This window comes from Schistocerca serialis, chromosome 2 (assembly GCF_023864345.2).
Source record: "Schistocerca serialis cubense isolate TAMUIC-IGC-003099 chromosome 2, iqSchSeri2.2, whole genome shotgun sequence".
NCBI classification, from domain to species: Eukaryota; Metazoa; Arthropoda; class Insecta; order Orthoptera; family Acrididae; genus Schistocerca; species Schistocerca serialis.
Window position 1 is genome coordinate 446,160,873 of NC_064639.1, and position 18,357 is coordinate 446,179,229.

Sequence of the window (18,357 nt, forward strand, 5' to 3'; positions counted from 1 at the left end):
AGTTTGCTGTCTGTTCTGGAAGTAAGAGGTGAACTAATTGTGAGTTACTCGCCGTATTGGATTATGGTCCAACATCTGGAGCAATATTTAGTGATAAATAGAATCAAACACCTTAGCTAAATAAAAAATAGATTCCTAGTTTCGAAACCTTTTGTTTATCCCATTCAGTATCTCACAGAGAAAATAAAATATAGCATTATCAGTTGTTAAACCACTGCTAAAACGAAACTGAACATTTGACATCAAATTGTGTGTAATGAAATGATCAGGTATTCTTACATACACAGCATTTCTATAATTATAGCAAACACTGATGGCATAAAAATAGGTCTAAAATTTTCCGCGTAATTGCATTCTCCCATTTTACAAAGCCACTTTACTACTGAGTACTTTAATGTTTCAGAAAATTGACCTTTCTGAAAGGAAAAATTACAAATACGAATAAGTACAGGGCTAACACGTGCAGCACAGTACTTCAGTATTCTGCTAGGTACTCTCTCATATCCATGACAGTCCTTGGGCTTCAATGGTCTAATTACTCAATCCATCTCCCCCTTGTCACTATTATGGAGAAATATTTCAGTTATCAGTCTTGGAAAGTCATTTTCGAAGAGAGTTACATGATCCCTCTGGAGAAACTAGGTATTTATGTAATTGACAAGCTATGATCAGAAAGTGATTGTCGAATTTTGTACATACATCTGACTTATCAGTAACAGAAACATTGTTACTGCGAACTGGTTTTTATCCTCGACCTTATCGTGATGACCTGACATTTCTTATGCGACTACCACGTGGTTTTAATTTTATCCTGTGAATTAGCTATTCTATTTGTGTACCACATACTATTTGCTTTCCAGTTAATTTTTTAAGCACCTTACAGTAGTGACTGAAATACTCTACTCTAGCAGGTTTGTGACTAATTCTAACATTTTTATATAATTTCGATTTGGTTCTACATGACATCCTTAACTCACTAGTCAACCATGCAGGCTGCCTTTTGCTGTTAGTAACCTGTTTTTGACATTCAAATGCAAAGAAACTTTGAAATAGCATCAGAAATGTGTTAAGGAAAGCATTATATTTGTCATCTGTGTTATCAGCACCACAAACATCCTACCGCTCTTGTTCCTTTACGTACCTTAGAAAGCACTCTATTGCCGTTAGATTACCTTTTGTACATAGTTTGTCGTTATATATAACATTTATTTTAGTAAAAGAACTTTAAATGTCATATTTGTACACACTGGTCTGAAAGGGCATTCACCGATTTACTAACAGGATACACATCTAATAACGAAGAATAAATGAAAATATGGTCTGCGGTTGTGCTACTGTTTCCCCGAACCCCGGCTGGAAAAATATATAATCTACATCAGATCATATTAATTTCTCGGATCTTCCATCTTTTACTTGTAAAATCATACACAGAATTAAGATTGATGCCAGACGTACGATTATTTCTTGGTACTTCCTCTAAGAACCCTCTCTAGTTTGAGCAGAAATGCTCGAAGTTGAGGCAACTATAGATAACTATAATTAAAAGTTCAGTTTCAGTAAATTCAACTGCTCGTGCACAAATTTAAATGCCTGTTCAGTGCAGTATTCAAGTTGAATACCGTTTTTTACGCACATGTCCACTCGCCCACTCCGCAAACAACTCCTTGAAAAACAGTCAGCTAATCTGTATCGTGCGAAAGAAAGCCTCTGATGTGAAGCATTATTGAAGTGGTGCTCTGATATACCAATAATATCAGAATCAATATCTATAAGCAGTTCACTAACTTTCTCTAATACCAGTCCAACCACATTCCCTACAACAAAGCAGAATATTATACTATCCATTCTTGAGCTGGAATTTTCTTTTATAATGTTCTTACACTCATTGCAATGTCTCATTTTCTAATAACCTTCCATGTTTCGGTAGAGTTCTTATATCTTAATGTTCCACCTGTGTTCCTGCACAGCCTCTCCAAATCTTCTTTCCCCTCCATCCTGACAATCATTTTAATCTGTTGCGTAATCCTGAGATATAAGTCCCTTGACCTCGACGTCTTGTCACTCAACCATTTCATATATGGGTTTTTCTTTTCTTTAAATATTACTTCCACCTTACTGGAAATCTCTTCTACGCATTTCTCCTCGTTCTTATCCTCTCCAAGGGCTTCTCTTGCTGCTTCTGAAACACTTTCTTTCATAATCATGTTCGTGTATAGTTATGGGAGCTTCTATCCTTTCCACGTTATTTTTTTCTGAAGTCTATTTTGATACGGAATTTTGACGCTATGTTGTCTAAGGGAGTTGGTCTTAAACGTCAGGTCCTTATATTAAGTAAGGACCCTACAGGGTCTTCTAATGTGCATTTATGTGTACCTTTGTACTGAAAGTGGGTTTTTTTCCTACAAAATGTTCTCGCTCTTTAAATAGACTGATTAATTTCCTTTCGTTGTCGTTTACTATAGTTTCTTCAAAATGACCTACAATTCCTCCTTTAGATATTCTCACCCTGCTGTTTAAGTCACCTCTCGCTCATTCATTGCTTCCACTACATTCTTGAAATGATTAAACAAGTATTCCTTCTCCTCACTCAACGCACTTTCATTTACTGCATATACTGCAATGATAGTTGTCTCCTGATTATATGCATTGATCTCCACTTTTATATTCCTCTAACTCATTTGTTCTATATTGAACATATATCTCACCCACTTGTTGTGTATTAGTGTCGATATTCGTGCTCTGGGATGTTGGGATTTTGGTGCCCCAATATAATTATAGTAATAGGTCTCAAGAACATCTCCTCTGGAGCCCTTCTTCTAAATTTCGGTTAGAAATATTATATCCAGTTCTGATTTCAGTTAAGACTTTTGTCTGTTTTGATCGCGGACCTTTACGGTTCCAAGTAGCAATAGAAATTGTCCTTTTGCTTAGCCAAAGTGGTCGCCTGTTGATTGTTTGTCTGAGGCCTGTATTGGGGAATGTTGGTAAGCACAACTCTTTCCACAGAATGGGTACAGGTTTACGGCTCCAAACCCCTTCTACGAGGACATGCTTGTCTTTTTTCAGGCTTAACTCCCTCTATATTGACTTTTCTCCCAGATTTTGAAGTTTGGTAGTTTTAGCGCGCCCCAAGTAATTGTTTTCTCTGTATCACCCGGATGTGGAAGGCGTTTCCCTATCCACCATCAGAGTAAGTGCCCAGTGGGGGACTAGCAACAAGACATGGAAGTAAAAACATTAGAAACCCAATCATGCACTATCTGTGTTGTGTTGTTTGACATCCATGTCAGCCAAGTTTCTCCAATTTTACAAGCGACGTGAGATATCGTCGGTGTATTACTTGTCCCAAGGATTCAGAGCCATCAAATAATGCCTGGGCTACATTAAGCTGCATATACAAGAATTCTTCATCCACAGATCACCAACCAAATGCTGGGTGATTTAGAATTCCTATTACACAGCTATAGGTATTGTTAAGGGGACTCAGGCCTGGAAACGCGCCGTCTGGAGGATAAACGACTTCGAAAGAAGGTTAAAAGATATTCTGCAGGACTCAGTCACCTCTCAACGTGAACTACAACGTGTGCTTGAAGTGGCGACCATCAGTTTCGTTACACAAAGTGTATCTCCGAACAGTGTTCGCATACGCAGGGTCCAAAAGCCCTGGAGTATGTTGAATGATCTCGCTGCAGCCATTTCAAGGACAATGCGATCGTCCTTTGAGACCACAGGAGACTCGTAAACAATACTCGTCCTGTAGCCCCGCAGAAAAAAGTCCAGTGTTGTTAAATCTGGCGACTGGGGTGGCCAACGACTTGGAATACAGTGATCTATTCGCCTGTTCTAGAATGTTTGGTGAAGTCGCTAACGGATTTCGTTTGAAAAGCGGGTTGGTGCGCCATCGTGTTGGAATCCCATGTCAGAAAAAACATGGAGTGGCACATCTTCCATATGATACACCAATAGGTATTTCAGGAAGGTCAAGTAAGTCTGGCCCTTCACACACGGTGGTAGAATACACGGGCCAATCAGACGACCATGGAATACACATTAGCACCAGAAGGGTGTTGAGATCCATGGGGAAGACAGTTTTCCTCATCCTAAATGTGCCTGTCACGAGGATTGAGCAGACCTTGGTTCGTGAAATATGTTTCATCCATGGAAAGAATGATCCAAGGAAAGCCTGGAAGGTCAACATAATGGTTTAGGAGCAGTGTGCCGTAATCGGGGGTGGCGCAAACACAGCTAGACACTATGACTGCACGCTCTGAAAGTGGTATAGGTGAAGCTGCTGTCCGCGAGAACTCGCCAGACGCTGCTCTGAGATACATTCACGGAACGTGGATGTTGCGGGTACACGTCAGCGGGTTCTGGTTGACCAGTTGGAGGACTTCCTCCTCCACGACCCCAATCGGCCCAGTTAGTCTGGGAGGTGCCAGTTCCCCGAAGCCGTTGTCCCATTGTTGCTACAATGACATGTGATGGACAGGCACGACCCTGAGACCGTTCGCGATACAAGCGTTGGGCTAATCGACCACTTCTTCCACTTCCCTCGTAGGTGAGCAACACGTCAGTGTACTCGGGAAACGTGTGTATTCTGCCATTCTATAAAGCACCGTCTTTCTCGAACACTCACTGGTAACTAATGTATGTACATGCGATTCAGAGTTTTGAGTTGTTCTTTGATGGCACGTGGCATGACGTCACACAAGACATCACATGACACGAGTCACTAACACCCGTCAATGTGTATTGCTTTCCATCATTCAAAGTCGTATATCTTCCGAACGGCGCATTTCCTGGACATGAGTTTATTACCAGATACTGCTGTCCTGAATCCCGTCCATAACACCTAAGATTGTATAATAGGAATACTTCAATTCTGAATAAACCTGTATATTCGATTTCCCGATCCTTACGTCCACCACTTACTTTACTGACGAATCCATGGTAACTCAAACGTACTTCGCCATATAATTCAGTATTAGTGTTCCTAATTTTTTATTATATAATAGGTTTTGGTCGATCTGTCAACTAGCTTGGCAGATGGTGGGACAATGTGTGGCCTAGGAACGTATCAAGACACTCATGTTCTGTCTGAAAAACTTTGGAGATGGGCCTACGTAAAACTTAACTTTATAGGGCTATAGGTTCGCGGTTGCAGTTACAATTGGTGCCACGTGCGTGTTTTACCTACGCTATTTACTTATTGGAAATTACGTGCCTCAACGAAAGTATCTGAACACCCCTATGTAATGCGGAAGTGACCACTAGATGTCTCGAGTGGCTAACGCTGCAATATGAAAGGAGGTGGCCAATGGGTAACAGCAGAACGGGTACCGATAGGTCAGGAGAACTTAGTAATTTCGAGCGTGTGGTGGCCACTGAATTCCACCTGAGGAACAAGTCCATCAGGACATTCGAACACATAGAAAGCAGCTCAAGTCGACTGTTGGCGATGTGACTGTGAAGTGGTATAGCAAAGGAACAATCACAGATAAATCGAGAAGAGGTAGAAATCTTGTCCTGATGGACAGGGGCCGTCGATCATTGTGGAGGGAAATTGAAAAATCACATGAAAACAGCAGAAGGGCTGTAAAATGATACCAGCAGTCTAGTAAGCCAGTGGGACACCGGTTCCCGTCAGATCACCGAAGTTAAGAACTGTCGGGCTGGGCTTCACTTGGATGGGTGACCATCCAGTCTGCCGAGCGCTGTTGGCAAGCGGGGCGAACTCAGCCCTTGTGAGGCAAACTGAGCAGTTACTTCATTGAGAAGTAGAGGCCACGGTCTCGTAAACTGACACACAGCCGGTAGAGCGGTGTGCTGACCACATGCCCCTTCACATCCGCATCCAGTGACGCCTGTGGCCTGAGGATGAGATGGCGGCCGGTCGGTACTCTTGGGCCTTTCAAGGCCTATTTGACGGAGTTAGTTAGCACAACGACAGTTGTAGGGAACTAAAACGAATGCGGTAAAATGGTCGAGCAGCTCCTCATAAGTCACAAATATCTTGATCAGTGGTGTGTGACGCATGAGGTAGTGTGAAGAGTGACGCTTCCGGACAATGGAATGCAGGAAACGTTTTTTTGGAGCGGTGAATCACTCTGTATCCTGCAGTAATCAGTTGGTAGGGTTTGAGTTTGATGAATACCTGTAGAAGAAACGTATTATCATATGTGGTCGAAACAGTGAAGTATGGAGGAGGTGGTGTTACTGTATGGGCGTGTTTCCGCGGTTGGAGTGTGGTCTGTTTACTCCGCTTAAGGGGTAGAACGTCAAACGGAGCGACTTGCAGCAGGAGAGGCACCACAGGACATTTTAATTTCTACTGTCAATACTTTTACAAATTTCATAAGACTTTGTTGGCATGGCCAGGAAGGATTCAGGTTTCACACTCGTAGCAATGGAAGTTCAAAAAACACCAAAATACTTTCTCACATGAGGAATTGCATCATTTTTTCACTTACTGTTAGCTGTGTTCGTTGAGTCTTCGATTAATTTTGCATAGAGTACAAACCATACTTACAGGTGAATGAAACTCTAGAATTTACTTAATTTATGAAAAAATGAATGAGCTGTTACATTTTAAACTTCATGTTTAGAAAAAAAAACAAATTTTATAGTTAATTATCTCAATTATTACCACAGTTTTTAATAGATTTGTAAAATACTAGAGTTTCATACAAGTGTAGATATGGTTCGTATGATGTACAAAATTTATCCAAGAACCTCTATTACTTATGAAGAAAAATGTATCTATAGCAAAAAATGAAACCAGTAGTAAATGAAAAATGATGAAATTTCATACGTGAAAAAATTATTTTGTTGCCTTTTTGAACTTCCATTGCTATGAGTGTGAATCCTGAATCCTTCCTGGTCATGCCGACAATGTTTCATCAATTTATTTGTAAATGTATAGACAGTAGAAATTAAAATGTCCTGTGGTGCCTCTCCTGCTCCAAGTCGGCCCGCCTGACGTCCTACCCCCCCCCCCCCCCGCCCCCCCCCCACCTCTCTGAGAAGATGCTAAATGCGGAAGAATATGAACAATTTTACTGTTCAGTTCGGAAACAATGAGTGTATCAGCAGGAAAATGTACCCTGTCATAACGCAGTATCTGTGAGGCAGTGTTTGTGGGCAACATCATTCCTGTAACGCGTAATGAATCTGACTACAGTGAGATGAGCTACAACCTCAGCTTCGTTCCACATTCCAGTGCGCATCATCACTACCTTTTCTGGTTTCAGATCTTAAGGAGGAATGGACAGTCATTCCTCCACAGACCTTTACACCTCATTGAAAGTGTCCCCAGCTGAGCTAAAGCCGTTATACAGGGTGAAAAGTATTTAAACCGACAAACTCTGGGAGGCTGTAGGGGACATCAAAACAAATAAAACAAATATTTTTCCCTAATGTCATTTTTTCCTATGAGGATTATTTAAACCGGTGGATGTCGTATTACGCTCTTCAGTTGTTAGAGGCCGTATTACGATATTCAGTTGTTAGAGGGCGTATTACGCTCTTCAGCTGTAGGCAACTGCTGTCCACCAGTGTAGTAGTACATTCTCTTTGCTTACTAATGAAGCGATACACCTGGAGTGAGTACACTGATATGGTTGGTGCGTACGTCATCCTAATCGCCGTATCCCGCATCATACGACCTTTGCTGCTGTGTACCAACGTCTGCATGAGACCGGATCATTTATTACCGGCACATTTCCGTCGTCGTGTGCGTCGATTCCTGGACCGACGGTTCCCAGAAACGTGGATTGGCAGAGGTGGTCCTGTACCATGGCCTGCTCGATCCCCAGCTATGTCCCCTCTGGACTTTTTTATGTGGGGAGAGATGCACAACCTTGTTTACGCAACTCCTGTTGCATCAGAAGGGGATCTGGTTGGCTGGATAGTAGCAGCAGCAGCAGCAGGAACAATTCAGGATACTTTCAGGATACTCCTTGGGTTTTTGCCCGTGTCAGACCGAACATGATCCGACGATGTAACCTTTGTTTACGTGTCAATGGAGGCATATTTTGAAAATCTACTGTAATTGAAATTGGGTTGTGTTAATGTGTTGTCTCTTGGTCGTAAAAAAATGGAAAAGTGTTTGTTGGTTTAATTGATTTGCCGGCAGAGAAATCTTCCTCTAGCGTTTTAAATACATTAGGGAAAAAATATTTGTTTTGATGTCCCCTACAACCTCCCAGAGTTTATCGGTTTAAATACTTTTCACCCTGTAAATGCAAAAGGTGGACACACCTCATATTAAGCCGGTCGCTGGTGACCGGGTGGTTCTAGGCACTTCAGTCTGGAACCGCGCGACCGCTACGGTCGCAGGTTCGAATCCTGCTTCGGGCATGGATGTGTGTGATGTCCTTAGGTTAGTTAGGTTTAAGTAGTTCTAAGTTCTAGGGGACTGATGACCTTAGAAGTTAAGTCTCATAGTGCTCAGAGCCATTTTGAACCTCATATTAATGTCTATTAATAGGAATCCGGATGCCTTTGGTCAGATAGTACATAAAAATGACTATCAGTATCTGTTGATGCAATTAATAAATGTAAGGGAAAGTTTATACTTTCTCTGTATGTCCACCTTTTTAGAGATGATTGCTGAACTCGGCTGTTCGATAAGGATGTCAAATTAAACACCCTTCAGCCGTCAAGTTTTCAACCTTACTTTATTTGGCAACCAGTTCCAGCGTTTTACTACGCCATCTTCAGGCCCTTGACCGAGATTCTACCTAGGTTGTGATCAAAACAGGGCCCATCATCGTCAGATGATGGTTGAAATTATCGCTATAGCAAAAATCTACTAGTGCCAGTATTGCTGGCCCCAGTTTTAATCACAACCCAGGTAGATTCTTCCTACACGTCGGTCAGGGGCTTGAAGTTTGAGCAGTAAAATACTGAAACCACTTGCCAAAAAAATAAAATTGGAAACTAGATGACTGAGAGCTGTTTAATTTGACATTCTGTTTATATTTTCTGTCGCTTCACCCAAATTAAAACGCGCTAAGTCTCTATCAAGCGCTTGAATCATATAAACAAATGATAATCATGAACACGTAACACGTGCAAGCAGCGAGACTGCATTCAGTCTATGTCGGTAACCTGTGCGAGCTCCCTAGGCATCCGCGAGTTTCATTTAAAGCTGTTATGTGGTTTGACATTTGAGAATTTTTGTTAGCATGGGATTCTATGAAACAGAAATGAAGTTTGAGTATAAATTTGCTATTAATATTAAAGTTCGGATTTAACAACTGTTACGTATATGAATAGAAACAATTTTCCGAATATTGTCGGATATCTTGGAAGTCCTTGCACTTCTCCTGAGCGAAACACTTAGAGACCTGAAATGTTCTCCATGTCGTACGTTCCGCCGTCGTTCTGCTGCCCATAATTCTAAATCCTTAGTAGTTCAACCTCTGCAAAACAGCCAAGGGCCCTGCGGTTTCACGTCCATTACCATGCTCCTCGATCTGCTCACTTGCTTGGCCTTACATAAAGACCGGCTCGTTCCACTGTTTCCGGACGTGGCCCTTGAATAACCACAACTTAATATAAAATGCCTCGAAGCTAAAGTTTTTAAGCTTCTGTGCTCATACATACTTCAGAGCCAGTCAGTGCCCATTATCAATGGTTCGAGTCTTTTATCCCGCAAATAATAATATTGTAAATACGGCTGAAAAAGTTAATCTCACTTTATGACATTTTTCAACGACACAGAAGAAACCTCCTGACTGTAATAACCACTTGGGATGTACAGTATCAGTTTTGTAGCAGATGTCTTTCGCTTTCCATTGGTGAACGCCAGACAAAGTTACCATGCAAAATTTTATGGATATTGCGTAAATGAGACACATTTTTAAAATTTAATTAAACCCTACGTACTAAAATCTGAGCATGTTAAGTCATAACTCAAATTGTGTTCATTGGGTCCAGTGCGTACTGTTGTTTGTATCCGTCTCTGTTCATTATACAAAAGTTGGACGAAAATATTGAAACACTGCAAGAAATGAATGCTTGAACATCAAGGCAGGTGCTGTCCAAATCTGCATGCTGCGGCGATGTACCTGACTCAGATCGGCACCTGCGTGGTATCCTAAAAACGTTGCATGTGTGACTACTAGTGGTTAGAAAAATGTTCGTTGTAGCTGTGAAGGCATTATGAATTCGAAAGCGGACTCTGTGGTGCTCGTGCGTTGGGTGGTTCTGCAACCAAGGAAGCAAAAGTGTTTGGTGTTTCCAGTAGCACCAAATTTAAGATTTATGCAGCAATCAGGAAAAGTGCAAAAACATCGAAGTCACAACTGAGACGGAAATGTGTCGAAATATTGTGACAGACGATGATTCAAGAGGACTGTGAGAAAAAGTAACGGACGATAGCAGCAAAAGTCACTGCTGAGCTGAATGTCAGCCGAGCGAAGCCTGTAACCACCAGAACAACACGAAGGGCGCTCCATACGCAAAGAATTGCACGGCGTGCTGTAATTACAAAATCGCTTATCAGTGATGCCAATGGCTTTAATAGGAAAAGGTGGTGCCAAAGCCATAAAACCTGGGCTATGGAGCAAAGGAAGAATGTCATTTGGTCTGATGAATCTTGCTTCACACTCTTCCTCAGATTCTAGGCGAGTTTACAGCCCAAGAGTGAAACAGGGCGGTGTTCGGTGATGATGATGTCACCCATATCGGTGTATGGGCCCCATGGTTACTCTACTGCGCCGCATTATTGTCAACGAATTTGTGACCATTTTTAATTATCAGGTCCATCACGAAGTACAATGTTTGTTAAACAAAGGTCATTCTGTGTTCGAAGACGGTAGTGCCCATATTCACATAGCTCGCATTGTCCAGGACGGATATTACTGAGTCTTAGCAGTGTACTTTGGATAGAACGATGCGTGATCATTATCCACGTCCGTCATTGTTAAATGCGGGGATAATTGTGTACCATTCCCTTGAGAATCGTGCAGGACTTCCATTTATCCATTTCGAGACGACAATTAGCAGTTTCAATCCCAGTTTGCTTCCTAATTTCAGCCGGAACTCGCGCGGGGCGGCGTTCCGGCACCTCCCAGGGAAATTTTTTGAACTCATTGGAACAAGTTGGCACCGGAGATTTAAAATGAGTTCCTAAGCCGTGATCGGTGCATATCGGTAACCTTTGTGTCCAGTGTCTCGTTTCTCCTGACTTTTCGGGGAGTCTGAATTATACGTGACCCCGATGGGCGAGGAATTTCTTCATTGTTGTTCATCGCTAAATGCGTTATTAATTAGTACTGCACACACTTTCCGCTAGCAGATATAATGCAACCGTCTGAATGTTACGGCTGGCAGTATTGAAAATGTGACGTCATAGTATCCAGTCACTACAGTCACTGGTACTGCCATGCGACTTTATTTTTCGCCCAGAGATTTCAGAAGAGCAGACGTGTGGATGAAGTCCTTCACAAACGTCCACAAAAAATTAAATTAATAAAAGAAATCATACGCTGCTTAGTGCGGATTTGCCGTTGAGGCAGCTCATCGATGAGGAATGCTTTTGCGTAGAGGTGTCAGTGAGATGTGGCTCCGTGAAGTTCAAAAATAAAAATTTTACGTGTTCTCGGATTTGTGGAGAAAGCCACATCTAAAACATAGCCATAGAATTTACTCATATAACCGATCGAGCAAGCCAACGAGTTAGAAGCCATCAGCAAGATTGCTAGTGCCAACTTTACGAATCGTCAAATAAACTGGTGCCAAGAGAAGCTTTCAGTTTCGAAGCATAACTTATAATTCACCCCACGTTTCAATTTTCATTCGTTTGGAATGCATATCTTTGAAATGTTAGTAGAAAGGCGCAGAAAATGAGAGCAATCTGACTGAATTCAGTATTTTCGGAGCCTCAATTTGGTCGCCTCTGTGGTCAAAATGCTTCGCGCCAATGTCCTCATAAAAACAAAAAATCTCAGTGCCTCATTACTTGAAGGGATGTGACACTAGATAGCGATCCGTCCATAGGATACGAATTTTTCCTCGTTGACCCTCTTGCTGCAGTCCAAAATGATTTCGCTATGTGCAAGCACCGGATATCACCCTCTCCCTTCCTTCCGTCGTGTAATAAACCATAACCCCACGAGTACGAGGGGCGTTCGATAAGCAATGCAACTCTTTTTTTTCTGAAAGCAGCTTCGTTTTATTCTGAACTCCAGTACACCATGTCATTCCCTACTCTTTTGGCTACGGAAACCTAGTTTTCCACAAAATCTCCGTTCTATGCGACGGCCTTACTTATCTTAACTGGAAGGACTTGTATGCCCGGATGCCACCACTTTACTGGTCGACATGGGAGCCAACGTCTTGCTGTGTCGATAACCTCCACACCAGCACGTACTGCTTCCCGCGGAGTAGATCGTTCATTGGACCAAAGAGATTTTCCTTCGTTGCTCTTTATGGTCTTCTGTCAGGCGGCGAGGAAACAGACGGACACATACCTTTGAGTACCCTAACTGGTGGGCGAGTATATCGGCACTATCAGCGGAGACGTCCAGTTATGGAACGAGGAGTTTGAGTGTGAGCGTAATTTCGTCCACTGCCAGGTCTTAGACATTCTGCAAGTGCCTATCGATATCTGCGATGCTCTGGTTTTCCGCCAAAACAAAACCCAATGATAGCTCTCTGTTTGGAACGCACCTCCGCTAGTGCTCCATACTGAAGGGTACGTATAGCGCCGCCACGTATCATTACTTCATGAAACTACAGGGGCTGAATCTGGAATATTCGACAACAAATTCCGCATTTGTCCACCGAAACTGGTCGAGGAAAAAATGTTGCATTCACTGAACGCCTCTCGTAGATCTCTGCGCAATAGACATACTCATGACTATCTTTCAGACGGTAACGACTTACGACATCTTCTCTTAAACCAACACGTTTTTTTAGATACGTAGATCATATTTTTATCATTTGGCCATATGGAATGGAATCTCTTCATCGACTTTTAGATCATTTTAACTGCCTTCATCTACGAATCAAATTTACGATGGAAATTGAAAAACATGGCAAATTACCTTTTTTGTATGTCTTAGTACATAAGAAAGAAAATGGGACTTTGGGACACAGTGCATACCGAAAATCTACGCATACGGACCACTACCTCCATGCCACAAGTTGTCATCCACAACATCAATGCTTGGGAGTTTTACGCACACTGGTCAAGAGGGCTTATGCGATTTCGGATTCCGATAACTTGAGGTTGTTTTCCGGCAGAATGGGTATTCTGATCACCAAATTACTCGTGCTTTTCAATTTGGACCCCCACGAGAACCAATCAGTTGCTTTTTCACCCTTCGTGGGAAGTATTTCTTCGAAAATTTCAAGAACCCTCAGGAAATATGATATTAAAAGCGTCCTTATGCCTTTGGCCAAAACTAGATCCCTTCTTGGATCGGTTAAAGATGATTTGCGACTGAGGAAGCCTGGGGTATACAAGATTCCCTGTCACTGCGGAAAGGCCTAATTGGACACACTGTTCGTACAGTTCAAGATCGATGTGTGGAACATCAACGTTATACACGTCTGCTCCAGCCGGAAAAATCAGCCGTTGCTGAACACTGTCTTAACGAAGGGCACAATATGTCGTATAATGAGACGCAAATTATTGCCTCGGCTTCCCGTTACTGGGATTGCGTATTGAAACAATCAATTGAAATACGTTTGTCTGATGATATTATTAATAGAGATAAAGGCTTTCCTTTAAGTAAGACTTGGAATCCTTTTTTATCACAGATAAAACAACAACGGTCTGGTTTCCGACCGGCTGCATTTTAATTTTGCGATTCCTCGCTTTTGACAGTTTTTACCGCTGACGCTGCTGCAATTCTTCGCCTCACAGAGGGCAGCTCTTCCGTTGCTCGTGCACGCGCAACGGCCAGTACCCGCAGTATAAAGGCGCCGCCGAATCTGAGGTTTCTTTTCGCCTTCCGTCGCCTTACCGGAACTAAACCCTCCCCCTACTATCATCTTCTCCATGATGATCACCCCTTCCCTGACACCCTTAGTAACGCCAATCACTTTGCCTCCTACCTCTCCGATGTCCTTTCCATCCCCGATGATCCTCAGTTCGATTACTCCCTCTTCCCGGATGTCCGCGATCGAACTGACACCTCTGTCCCTTCCCTCTCACCTGGTTTCCAGTACTTGGACAACATGGCACACACGGAACTCAATGCCCCTATCACTACACAGGATCTCATTGCTACACTCCGCACAAAACGCAACACCGCTCCTGGTCACGATCGTGTCACCTACCGTCACATTCGTGAAGCTCCTGCCTCTTTCCTCTCCACTCTGGCCAGGCTCTACAATGTAGCCCTGTCCACTGGTTACTATTCCGACCCGTGAAAAACCTCCCGTATCCTGATGTTCCTTAAACCTGTCAAACCGCCGTCCGCCGTCTCCTCCTACCGTCCAATCAGCCTTACCTCGGTCTTCAGCAAGGTCCTGGAATCTATCCTCACCCGACGCATCCACCAGCATCTCCGCCAGCACCGCCTCCTTCCCGTTACCCAGTGTGGCTTTCGGCCGTCCTTCTCATCCGATGACCTTCTCCTTCACCTCACTCATCTCCTTTCCGACCAGCTTAATTCCCGTCGCTCCACCATCTTCCTCTCCCTGGACCTCGAACGTGCTTATGAGCGCGTATGGCATTCTGGTCTCCTCTTCAAGCACCAAACCTTCGCCCTTCCCATTAACTACATCCACCTGATCGGCTCCTTTCCCACCGTCCTTCCTACGTCACCATCCATAACACAGATTCCTACACCGTTTTCCCCTCCGCCGGTGTGCCCCAAGGCTCCGTCCTCTACCCCCTTCTGTACCTTTTGTACACGGCGGACATGCCGCCACCGTCACCCCCCGTCCATCTTCTCCAGTTTGCCGATGACACCGCCTTCCTTGCCCTTGCCCCACCCTGCAGCGCTCCCAACACCTTCTCCAATCCCATCTTGACCGGTTCACTGCTTGGTGCAACCAGTGGTTGCTCAAGGTCAATCCCTCCAAAACCCAGGCGATCATTGTAGGCAAAACCACCCCTTCCTTCCGCATCCTTGATTTCTATCTCACCATCTATGGCCATCCTATCGCCCTCACTCCCACCCTTAAGTACCTTGGCGTCACCCTCGACCGTCGCCTCTCCTGGACTCCCCATCTCCGGACAATCCAAGCCAAGGCACGCTCCCGAATCCGTCTCCTCAAGCTCCTTTCCAGCCATACGTGGGGTCTGGACCCCTCCACCATCCTCCACACCTATAAATCCCTCATCCGCCCTATCCTTTGTTATGCCCATTCGGCCTGGATCTCCGCCCCCCCCCCCCTACCTTTTATACATCCCTTCAAATCCTTTAACGCTATGCTCTCCGCCTCGCCTATCGCATCCATCTCCCCTCCCCCCATGCAGAACCTGTACGATCTCATTCCGTTCCCCCACCTCCTCCTTTTCCATGAAAGGATATGGATCCTGTACACCTCCCGCAAACTCGGTCCACCTCACCCACTTGCCTCGCCCATCCTCTCCCGCCCCCGCCTGCTGCCGCGCCTATATTCCCACGTCCCACCCGGTCTCCATCTCTCCACCCTCCTTACCCTCTCCCAAGGTGGCTTCCGCCAGCTCCCCCTCCCTGATGACGTCCTCCTCCCCTCCATCTATCCCTCCTATCAACTTTGATCCTGCCCCCCACTTCCTGTGTCCTTTCCTTTAGGCACCCTCCCTCCCTTCTCTCTCCTTTTCCCCCCATCCCCCTTCCTCCATCCCTCTTCCACCAGGCTTCCCCTCCCCCTTCCTCCCTTCCCCCTATCTCCTCTGCCCATGGCATCTCTGCTCTCCCCTCTCTCTCTCCCCCCCCCCTCCTTCTCTCTTGGCAGGTCCATGGACTCGCACATGCTACGTGGACTTTCGCGCGCCGGAGATCATCGCCATCAGTGACTCATGTGTGCCATCGTGATTAGTGTTCAGTGTTCACTGTCGCACTCCATCGTTCACCTGTGCCATCGCCATCTTCAGTGTTTGTGTGTCGTATCAACAGTTTGCAGTATGGATTATCGTCGACTGTGAATGGCTCCGTGTTTGTCTTTATGTGTCTACTGTTTTATTGCCCACCGTTCTGTAACTTATGTGTATTCTTACTGTTTTTTCTCATTGTGTATTCTATGGCTGAAGAGCAGCATAGAGTGCTGCTGACAGCCTGCCTGTTGTACAGGATTTAAAATAACAATAAAGTAAAAAAAAAAAAATTGAGGTCTCTTCAGTTCCGGCATGATTGTGCACTCAATCTCTCCTGAAGATGGCGGCCAGATGGTCCGCCGAAATACCGTGTTGTCGTCATGACGATGGAACCTGGCTGCAAACCCGTGAAAATCATCAACGATACGTTATAACACATGACGTACGAGGCCGGTGGATGCAAGTGGAAAGCATCTCGTCTAGTAGCTTTCCGAGAATAGCAATGTAGCATTCTCGTGTAGCTCTATGTATTCCCTCTGTTTTTCTCGTTCCTCCTTTCCCAGTCTTTGAGCACCTTCCTCGCTAGCTCCCTTCCCCTTCCCCACACCCACCTTCCCTATCTCCTGTCCCTTGGTGTGCCACCAGCTCACCCCCTCCCCCCCCCCCCCCCCGCTTCCGACCCTTCTTGTCACCTTCTCCCACCGAACCCCAACCTCTCCTACCACTTTCTCTCCCCTCTGGCCTTCCTTCCCTTGGCAGGTTCTTCCAGTTTTAATCCAGTTTACTCTCCGTCGTCTTTTAGTGCTCGTCATGTGTGTTACTTCAGTGCAGTGTGTTTTAAGTGTCGTACCCTCTTGTAGCTTTTTAATACTGTAGACGCAGTTTTTTTATCGTTTTCCCTCTGCCGCCAGTGTTTCTGGACTACGTCTTCGTCGAGTGTGATTTTATTTATATGTGGACTTTATGCAAATGTCACTCATTAAACTTCTCCATTTTTGTGTATATTAACCCCATTTTTTCTCTTTATCACGTGTTAAATTCAGCTTTTATCCCCTTATCTGTCTTTAATATTCTCCTGTATTTCTTTACAGCCTCTTGGCTGAAGAGCAGCGAATTGTGCCCCTGCCAGCCCACACCTATCCGCATGGGGCAAGGTATGAAATTACAGTACAGGGAAAAAAAATCTATACACTCAGTTTGATTCTTGTCTTCCGCAGCTATTTGTATGGCAACAAGAAGAAAAATTAACTTGCCTGGAAACGGAGATCTCCAATTGGTGGTTCTGCATACGGAATACCTTCAAACTTGTACATGGCTACGTTTGTGTACGTCTCTGTCATCAGACCCCTCAGTGTACCTTCCTGCGTTTCCACTGTCACATACTCTTGGCCCTGTAAGAAAGATGAAAGAAGACAAGGAATGTGGTGCAAGTAGATGTTAAGACGACGATCAGCTTAAAGATATTTGTGAATAGAAAACTCTTGTCTTAATTTACCATTGCCTCCATTTCATTCATTCTGAATTCATTAATCTTATCTTGAAACTCTTCCATTGGTCCGTGTTTGCATTAAAACAACAATATGAGATTCTGGGTCCGCCTTGATGTAGAACACTTTTTGTTATTCAATGATTTACTCTGAAACTGGTTTTAGGGAGAATATCGCCATCATTAGTGTGTTTTTTTAATTCTGAAACTTCTGAATAGCATACCTATAAACGTTTTCGTGTGTATTAGATTGTTGCGTAGTTTGTCTTGTACTTACGTTCGTTTGACGGCTTGCAGCTGCTTTTAGACACAGAAGAACATAGCTTTCGCACCTTGTTCGTAATCCAAAACATTACGCCTCCCTACTGTTCGTGTGTGTCACGAGAAATTTTCATAATCTTCTCGCAATATGCTATACATTCCTCGCGACACACACGAACACAAAGGTGGTGTAATGTTTAGGGTTGTAAAGGAGGTGCGAAAGTTATGCTTTCCTGTGTTTAAGAGCACCTGCAAGCCGTCCAACGAACTTGAGTACGTGACGAACTACGAAACAACCTAGTACACACGAAAACCGTATCCACAACAATACCGCAATTCCAAATATATAACGTTGACATACGTAAGTTCACGTTTTCGTATTTGTTTATCAACAACCACTCATTCAGTTGCAGATGACATGATACATATCGAGAAAACGCCAAAAAAGGAAAAAGAAAGAAAATATGAGGAAACAGCGGCAGTGATCGTAAAAACCATGCTGTGTCATAAAGTAAATAAGATACAAAAAGATACTCTGAAAGCATACACAGGAATCAATATATGATACCAACAGTACACATGTGATAATTTTTTACTGCGTATGTAAGTATCCTTTTATTTGCAT

General features: G+C 43.8%; 1 protein-coding gene across 1 annotated transcript in view; it reads right to left on the bottom strand.

Moving 5' to 3' along the window:
• Positions 1–17,537, bottom strand: part of LOC126456061 (venom carboxylesterase-6-like) — a 46,537-nt gene extending 29,000 nt beyond the window's left edge. Inside the window, exons 1-2 of the mRNA XM_050091816.1 lie at positions 17,481–17,537; positions 17,239–17,376 (exon numbers count right to left, since the gene is read on the bottom strand). Coding sequence (XP_049947773.1) covers positions 17,239–17,376; positions 17,481–17,537 — 195 coding nt within the window. The remainder of the gene's footprint in view (positions 1–17,238; positions 17,377–17,480) is intronic.
• Between the last annotated feature and the right edge of the window lie 820 nt (positions 17,538–18,357).